Source organism: Simochromis diagramma, unplaced genomic scaffold (assembly GCF_900408965.1).
Source record: "Simochromis diagramma unplaced genomic scaffold, fSimDia1.1 OVJJ01000557.1, whole genome shotgun sequence".
NCBI classification, from domain to species: domain Eukaryota; kingdom Metazoa; phylum Chordata; class Actinopteri; order Cichliformes; family Cichlidae; genus Simochromis; species Simochromis diagramma.
This window is the reverse complement of record NW_024387156.1, coordinates 384,901-394,185: the sequence shown is the minus strand read 5'-3', so window position 1 is coordinate 394,185 and position 9,285 is coordinate 384,901. Positions and strand designations below refer to the sequence as shown.

The 9,285-nt window shown below is 39.9% G+C and overlaps 2 protein-coding genes across 3 annotated transcripts; both read left to right on the top strand.

Annotated features, from left to right (window-relative positions):
- The first annotated feature begins 1,059 nt into the window (after positions 1-1,059).
- LOC120744131 (H-2 class II histocompatibility antigen, A-Q alpha chain-like) lies at positions 1,060-2,669 on the top strand. Its single transcript, XM_040048292.1, has 5 exons — positions 1,060-1,158; positions 1,373-1,528; positions 1,662-1,904; positions 2,030-2,311; positions 2,400-2,669. The coding sequence occupies exons 2-5, from the start codon at positions 1,474-1,476 to the stop codon at positions 2,528-2,530; spliced, it is 711 nt and encodes a 236-aa protein (XP_039904226.1). The 5' UTR covers positions 1,060-1,158; positions 1,373-1,473; the 3' UTR covers positions 2,531-2,669.
- Positions 2,670-5,950: 3,281 nt separating this feature from the next.
- LOC120744128 (class II histocompatibility antigen, B-L beta chain-like) lies at positions 5,951-8,616 on the top strand. Of its 2 annotated transcripts, XM_040048287.1 has the most exons (6): positions 5,951-6,583; positions 6,680-6,705; positions 6,781-6,946; positions 7,256-7,549; positions 7,640-7,774; positions 8,113-8,616. In XM_040048287.1, the coding sequence occupies exons 1-6, from the start codon at positions 6,532-6,534 to the stop codon at positions 8,160-8,162; spliced, it is 723 nt and encodes a 240-aa protein (XP_039904221.1). In that variant the 5' UTR covers positions 5,951-6,531; the 3' UTR covers positions 8,163-8,616. The 2 variants fall into 2 exon arrangements, with proteins under 2 accessions (XP_039904221.1, XP_039904220.1); XM_040048286.1 differs by having other exon boundaries at positions 5,952-6,583; positions 6,680-6,946.
- The last annotated feature ends 669 nt before the right edge of the window (positions 8,617-9,285 follow it).

Below are 9,285 nucleotides of genomic sequence, written 5' to 3'. Positions count from 1 at the left end.
ATTGTATTGATGGCAGTACACTGTGTATATTTATACTGGCAGTATGGAAAATGATCATTTGGAAATGCTTAAAATGGAAATGATCATTTACTGTGAGGTGTGGTGTGGTTGGGGTGTGGACAGTAGTTGTGCTTTTGTAACGTTGAGGTATGGACAGCTACACACTGAGGCCTCAGTCCTGCCCATATTTTATTCAGTAAAAACTAAATTTTCACTGCTTTTATAACCTTTTATAACCTTTAGTGGGGAGAGCATAGCTAGGTTTAACAAATCTTTTGAATCCTTTGTCCTCCACAATGCTAAATGGCTGGGAGTCCTCAATCACCATGCTAACCAGGTCTTCATCTATTTGAGATTGCTCTCCTGAGGAAAGACAATAAAGACAAAGCACAAATATAAATATCACACACGTAACTTATTACAGTTGTATAATATTGTTATATCATTTAGTAACATTACTGCATGCTATATTATCATGGCATTTGATGGCTCACCTGGTCTTGCTCCACAATCGCTGTTCCCCTTATTCTCATGCAAAGCTCTGTAGTGCCTAAGCATGGATGAGGTGTTGTTGTTATATCCCAGCTCCCTGGCACATAGCAAACACTTCACCTTGTACAAAAGTAAAGCCGCTTAACATAAATTGTATTGCACCATCAGTATTATGAAAATACATCTTCTGTAGAAATTTACATACCTTGTTGGGAGGAATAAGATCAAAATGTTCCCACACAGGGGAGGACATCCTCCTCTTCTTAGCTGGCTCCATTCTCTCCTGACTTTCTCTCCTCACTCTCATAAACCTCCAAACTGTCTCCACACTCTCACTAACCGCAACTCTCCATCAAACACCTACATTTTGAATAAAGTCTGAGGGGTTTATATCGCTGTCATATCTCGCGGCAAAGTCCGAACCACTTCATGAACCAGTCACGTGGTACAGCCGGGCAGCGAGGCTTCGGATGTCATCATTTTCAGCTCCTCCCATAAATGAAGCAAGCCTCGATACGCGCATCGCGGAAACGCCCCCTCCATTACTCGACACACGCTTCGAAGCCTCGATACAGAACATCACATCACTACCTCTCCTGCCTTCACACAGCCGCCGCTTGACACATTTTGTCTCTGAGCCAGAGAGACGGAGGTCCACGGCACCATGTAAAACTAATTTGAAATTCTAAATGTTTAATTATAAATTGTGAAAACTGATAATTTGAGCATTTTTGGCTTCTCTCTCATAAAAACCCAACAGTATCCACAGTGAATGTGTTTATTTGGATTTGATTTTTTGCTCAATAAACTGTATGTATCTTAGTTTAAGCTGTTCAGCAAGTTCTACTTGACTCTTCCCCTCCTCCTGTTCTCTTCCCAGCAACATTTATATGATTTGTTTAACAATGAGGAAGTTGTCTTGTATCAACGTCAACTTTGATACTAAAGACAAGGCAGAACACCGAGAAGTACAGACTGAATATGTTCCTTAAAACCATAATTATTTTGTCTACAGCAGCCTGCGTCGAGGCTGAAGGTAGGTATCATTATTTCCCATTACTGGTTAATCCGTAAACTTTCATCTTGTAAGATGTATTTACAATTTATTGTTTTTGTCATTTAGAGTATATTAACACTGTGTTTTTAACTGTGTTGTCACTTGATCCTAGGAAGTCATACACTTTGTCACATCTATGGATGTTTTGACTCAAGTGATACTCAAATCTGTGCAGCATTCGATGGTGATGACGTATACTATGCAGACTTTAAAAAAGATCTTCTGATTTGGGAGAGCAAAATTCCCGTAAGTTTTCGTTTACCCGACGCCTACAAATATGCAGTATTATATCGAAGTATGTGCAAAAATGACATCTACAGATGGAAGCCAGACAAGTCTGTAATAAAGAAAAAAGGTCAGTGAAACTCAAACTGTTATGTTTCCTGTTCAGTTTTCACTGTTTATGCTGCAAGTTTTTTAGATCTTTTTTTTTAAACCAGAAAGTTGAATTTAAGAAAATCATGTGTTCATTTAATTTAGAACCACCAGAATTCATCATCTACCCCAGAGATGAAGTGATAACAGGGGAAGATAATACCCTCATCTGCTTCATCAACCACTTCTTTCCTCCTTCGATCAACATTAAGTGGACCAAGAATGATGTAGAAGTAACAGTGGAAGACCCTTTTATCAAAACTTTGTCCAATCCTGATGGGACTGCTTATGTTTTGTCCTACCTCAACTTTGTGCCAGAGAAAGGAGACATCTACAGTTGCACTGTGGAACATGAATTGCTGGACGAGCCTCAGACCAAGTTTTGGGGTGAGAACAAAGAAGCTTCAGATATTTTAGCACATATATTACGATTTAATGTCTAGAATTCATCATTTCTTTCTGCTGTCCTCTGCAGAGGTTGAAACAGATGAGCTCAGCAAAGGTCCAGCTGTCTTCTGTGGACTTGGCCTGAGTCTTGGATTGATTGGAGTTTTCATAGGAACCTACTTTTTTTTTAAAGCAGGGAACTCTGGTCCCGCTGGCTGAGATGTATACTACATATTTTATAGAGCTCAGATTGCATAGTCCTTGGTTTGTTTCCAGCAGGCATAACTTTCATCTGTGTTTACTGAGAAACCTGAACTGTCTCTTATTTTCATTCCTTGTGTAATGGCTCATATGCTGTGTTAAAATTACCAGCGACAATTGACATTTTCCATTATGAATACACTAGTCCCACAGATTTAAGTCTTTCTAGTTAAAAAATAAAGCAGTAGTTCTTTGGCTGATGTGTCAGTGTTTCTATAATAAAACTCTTTCATACTATTAATACTGTGCAGTAAAGCTGAACGGTGATACCAGCACTTTTCACACGACACTTTTAGATGTGACACGCTGCAGCACATTTTTGGTTCTTAGCGTTAGTGCAGAGCTTGAAGTCTTCATTACTGGTATTCTAGCGCTGAAATATGCCTCACTAATGATCCATAACTCTAAAATCATATTAGGTGCATTATGCCAAGTAGAATGAGAAAAAAAGACTTAATGGTGGGGGTTTTTTTTTTTTCAACTGAAATAAAATAAAAACCAGACTAGAAAAAAAAGAATGTATCCATAAACGAATTAAACACATTGTTGCTGAGACGTCTACCTGATTGTAAGTCATCACACTTCATAAGTATTATTAATTACTACACTATTATTTACACAGATGTGAAAACTAAGTTTAAAAAAAATATATAAATAAACCATTACAAGTGAAAACATTCTGGCAGAGATTTAGGTGCCTTATTTTGCGACAGAATATGAGGTTTTGTTATACAGTTCACTTTACCGACAAGAAAATTTCAGTAATGTTTTTCACAAGAGCTGTTAGAAAAGTGAAAGCATATCTTAATGTTTTCTGTAGGTTGAATTCTGTAATCTATTTTAAGATCTAAACATTCATTTGCTGCTAGAGTTGGGTTCTTTATATGAATTTTTCATCTGCTTATCATCTGTTACGTTCCCCTGAGGGGTCTAGGCGGGGAGGGGGAAGTAACAAAAAGTGACCGGGTCAGAAAAAGGAGTCAAGGAGGCAAAAGGGTTAAATTAAAGAGTTTTATTAAAGATTCAATTTATACTAACTAAAAGAGACGGACAAGCCGCTATCACCATTTAAGAAAACAAACAAAACTCAGGCGTTGGTCAAACAAAGCAAAAAGTCAAAAGGAAAGCGCAGCTCACTAGCTGGAAACCACCGCAAACACTCAGCTCACTAGATGTACCCACACAAAATGGCACTCTGGCCCAGAGCTCACCTTTCCCTGGGCTTAAATCTCCTTAATTATTGACGTCAGTCAGCTGTGTAAAAGGGAAAGGTGGCACCTCAGGCAGAAGAGGTAGTGTGACACGCCCACACAGGCACCTTCAGGAGGAGAGAGGCCCTGCTAGGGCCGTAACACCCCCTCCCATAAATGCAAACCCATGGTTTGTCAAATTACGATAACCAAAACAACTAATCAAGTCCGTAACGGTTGCATCACCAAATTGCAGGTTTTCCACCTACCAAACCCCATAGCAACGGTTAGGCATTGTCAGCGGAAGCTGCCAACCCCATCTCAATGGGTTCAAAATACTTACTGAAGGTGGCCGCAGACCCTCAAAACAATGTCTCATGTGATGGCTAGGGCTTTTTTGAGCCATCACATGTGGAGAACACAGCAGGCAGTCAGAAGACCTTACTGCAACACTTTGCAGACGATTCCTCAAGTCACCGGTACAGGCATGTTTGTTAGCCAGGGTTGCGGGTCTTACTGGTGGTTTTATACACAGCCTGTCCCCCTGCAGGTCATTTTGGGGACCTGGGAAATTGTCAACCAGCGGCCGCTCAGGGTTAATTGACCCCTTACACTGACCACAGGAGCCCCTTACACAACTATGCCCCAAGTGTGGTCCTTTGCTGGGCCTGACAACCTTGTTAGTTTGAGAACCATGAGTGACGGTTTTCAAATCAGGCCTTCTTCCCTTTCGATACGCTTTCCGCTTAAGTTTCACACAATCAGCAACCACATGGCCAGGCTTGTGGCAGAAGAAACCGTTTTGCTTTGGAACTTGAAACCACCACTTTTTCAGCCTCATTAGCTGGCTCCCTCCTAGCTCTCCAAGATGTATTGTAGTGAGAAGGGATGTCACATTCTACAGCATTTGTTTTATGAGTTAGGGTAAACTCATCTGCCAGTATGGCAGCCTGCTGTAAAGTGGAAACCCTCTGTTCACTTAAATAAAGAGCAATACACTCAGGAACAGAGTTTTTAAAATCTTCCACAAGCATGAGCTCACGTAACGACCCCAAACTGTTAACCTGGCTTGCAGAGCACCACCTACCAAAAAGCTTTGCCTTCTCCCGAGCAAAGTCAAGGTAGGACTGACCCTGTGCCAACTCCAAACCTCGAAAATGCTGCCTATATGCCTCAGGTACAACTTCATAGGCTTGGAGGACGGCACTTTTAATCTTTTCATAAGCTAGGCTGTCCTGCCTAGACAGACCAGAGCAAGCTTCCTGAGCCTTACCTGTGAATTTACACAGCAACATCACCCCCCACACGTCTTCAGGCCAGTGTAATGCAGTTGCTATGTTTTCAAACACACTGAAGAAGCTCTCAACACTGGATTCACAGAAAACGGGAACCAGGTGGATGTTATTGCTTACAAACGAGCTTCTAGACACCTGTGCACTGATGGCTTCATCAGCCATTTTGGGGGCCGGAGAAGGGTTAGAAAACACCCCAATTAGGACACTACCACACCCGTCTGCCAACTCACTCAGAAACTACACAACTTAGTTTAACTGACCAACTGACCTCTTACAGCATACACAATAAACAAACACAACTTACCCAGTTCCTAAGCACAACAAACTTTACCTACCTATCTTCTAGAGCGTGCTGGGCTCGAGGCAACTTTAAAGGCAGAACTTCAGCGACCGGAGCCCTGAATTGCCTACCCCCGACAGAGAATTAATCCCCACCCAGGATTACTCCAAAAACAACAAAGGCAAAATAACAAAAGAGTGCCCGAAGGAGGAACTTAAAAAGCTCAGCTGGGCACTCACCTACCTTAACTGGGAAGTTATTAATCTCTAAAAGGTGCCACAGCGAGATAATCAAAAAGAAAACCAAATCCAACACAGAACTCCCTTTTCAAATATCCCGGATGACCCCCCACTTGTTACGTTCCCCTGAGGGGTCTAGGCGGGGAGGGGGAAGTAACAAAAAGTGACCGGGTCAGAAAAAGGAGTCAAGGAGGCAAAAGGGTTAAATTAAAGAGTTTTATTAAAGATTCAATTTATACTAACTAAAAGAGACGGACAAGCCGCTATCACCATTTAAGAAAACAAACAAAACTCAGGCGTTGGTCAAACAAAGCAAAAAGTCAAAAGGAAAGCGCAGCTCACTAGCTGGAAACCACCGCAAACACTCAGCTCACTAGCTGTACCCACACAAAATGGCACTCTGGCCCAGAGCTCACCTTTCCCTGGGCTTAAATCTCCTTAATTATTGACGTCAGTCAGCTGTGTAAAAGGGAAAGGTGGCACCTCAGGCAGAAGAGGTAGTGTGACACGCCCACACAGGCACCTTCAGGAGGAGAGAGGCCCTGCTAGGGCCGTAACATCATCCATTTACAAAATCTAACAGAACTTAATTAACCAACATGTCAAATCTTTATAATTTATGCACATTTAATCTACAGTTCAAAACATTCTTCTTTACAGTCTCAACATAAAATGCTCCCACATCTCTCTACTGTTTCTGATTGTCAAACAACAGTTTGATTGTCCACAGAAGTCACTTCATCTAGTATTAGTGCACAAACAAGAGCTAGCTAAACAAAGGAGCAAAGTCATAATCATTATCAGTTATTGTCATAAATGTAATGGATAGAGGGAGTTTCCACCGAGTGTTTTACTGTTATATCAGCCTATCTGCTTTCGCTTCCTCGTTTTGGTGAACATATAAATGCTGCAGATTAAGTCATCTTCCTGAATCGTCGTACAACACACATGAAACATGTACACTCGTAAGCTTATCCTGTTTGTGGCTGCCTCTCTTTTCAGTCCAGGTGAGCTGCAAAGGTCTTCTGTTTGAACAAATCAGTGAAATATTAAATTCGAATTATTATGTTTAACATCAGTACATTTCTTTCTTTTTATTTCAGTTCTCACAGATGAAGACTTTTACCAAGTGAGAGCATGCTGTACATTCAAAGGGCCACACTTTGAAAAAACCGAGTACATATTAACTAGTATTTTTAATAAGAACTTGATGATGGAGTACAACAGCACAAGAGGCAACTGGACGGGATTCACAGCGTATTCAATTGAAGCAGCAAAAAGGTGGAACAGTGATCCCTTTGATGCACTAACAAGAAAGACTGAAAGGAAACTGTTGTGTCCGGACACATCAGACCTCATCCAATCCATATGTAAGAGATTTGTTTCTTAATAATGTTTTAAAATGTTGAATGGAGTTTTGATGCCGTGAAATCTTTACATCAAATATTTTTCTGATAATTTTTGATGACATAAGATTATTATATTTATTTTACTATAAATAAAAATAGTACTTCATTTGTTTTGCTCAGTTGCATGACATTACAGTTGATTTCCAAGTATGCCATAATTGACAACGATTCTACGATACATTACATATATTTAAGGAATACATCTGTTCACAGAGGAGGTGCATTAATGTATTTTTCTTAATCATAAGCATGGAACTTGTGTTTTTTTAGATAATCTGACAACTATACCCACCGTCAGACTAAAATCAGTGAAAAGGCCTAATGGCGAGCATCCATCTACGCTTGTGTGCAGTGCCTACAACTTTTATCCAAAACAAATCAGAATGATGTGGATGAGGAACGGCCAGGAGGTGACCACAGATGTCAGTTACTCTGACGTGATGCCTGATGGTGACTGGTACTACCAGACTCATTCCTATCTGGAGTACATCCCAACTTCAGCAGAAAAAATTGCCTGTATGGTCGAACACCTTGGTCTCTCCGAGCCGATGTTTGTGGTCTGGGGTAAGTTTGCTGCTGTGATGCCAATTAAAGGTAGAGAGATAAAGCTGAAGCTGCATAATTACGAGTTTCACTTTTATCTCACTGTTTCAGACCCCTCCCTCCCAGTGGCACAACGAACTCAGATAGCTGTTGGACTGTGCGGACTCGTGATTGGATTTGTTATTGCAATATCTGGAATCATCTACTATAATAAGAAGTCTGCTGCATACATCACTGTGTGTCAAAGTAAGGAGTTTGTTAGAAGTGTACATAACATAACATATTCTGATCTAAGACTGAAAGCCTCGGTGTGCCCAGCACTCAGTAACTTTCATGACTTTGTCTCTTTAACCTTCTGTTTTCAAGAGAATCCTAAAAAAAACCTGTTCCTATTCTTACTACAGCGCATATCATTATTAAGTAGATCTGTTGCCTCATCATCATCATCATTTTTTTCTATGCTGCTCTTGCTGTGTTCACAAATTGGGCCTTTTCTGTGGTTGCAACAACATTAAGTTTTGCTAACTTAGTAAATCTGACCAATAGAGTTGTTAAAATGATAAATATGCTCTTCTTTTTAACAGGACAAGTGTTCATTCCTGTGGAATCCCTTCCTGAAGCTGGAGCAACTTAACAGCCTGAGCAAACACTATTAATACGGGCACGCTCCATCCAAGATGCCCCAAATATCACAGCTCTCTGAATAACGATGTCTGTTGTGAGTGACTGGGGCTTTGCATTTTTTACCTACGGGACAGAGGATACATTTGTAATGTAGTTAATACTCTTATACAGTATAGTAATATAATTTTATAGAAAAATGATTACACTGTATCTACTGCCATTAACCCTCATTAAGCAGTAAACCCTGTGAGTTAACCAGTGGTGAAAGTGGAGAAAAACCCTGGAATAATAGGATGGTTCAAAAGCTACCCACAGTATGCACACCCACATGGTACCTTCCTAGCAATTAAGTAAGAGAATGATTATCTCCAACTATATAGAACCAACTAACATTTTGTTTATTAATCTGAATACCCTGAAATTTTATGATTTAGTTGAATATAAAATGGCACAGATAATGTATAAAGCACAAAATAACTTGCTTTGCCACAGTACTCAGAAGCTGTTTAAAGTCAGAGAGAGTCAATATGGGAACAGGTTTCTTTAAAAAACAAACAAACAAGATAAGGACAAACATAAAGCAAAGATGTGTTTCTAGAGGAGTTAACTTGTGGAATAGTTATGACAGTGATTTAAAAAGGTGTAGTTCATTTTCCTTGTTTAAAAACATGTTTAAAAATAGAGTATTAGAAAAAAACATAAATCAAGAATGAAAAGAGCAATAATAATAATAATAATAATAATACTGAAACTCTTGGTTGTTTTGCTTTGATGTAGTTGCTTATCTAAGGTGGAAAGTTTTTTGTTTTGTTTTTTGTTTGTTTTTTTGTTTTGTTGCTTTGCTTTGCTTTGTTTTTTTCTTTGCTTCGAGCCCTGTGTAAAGGAGCTGCATGGGTTGAAAGGGTTGGCGTAATAAGCATATGCTTCAGCCTATACCTTTTGATTAGCCTTGTCTTGTGCTTTCTTACTTTGTGGTAATCTTTATTCTGTATTCACTGAGATATTTGAATGCTAATCAAAAAAAATCTCACCATCGAGGCATCAAACAAATATCTACCACAGGTCCAACCGGTGGGGATACTTACCGCTATACCAACAAGGAAGGCTAATATATGAGAAGATGCAGTACCCAG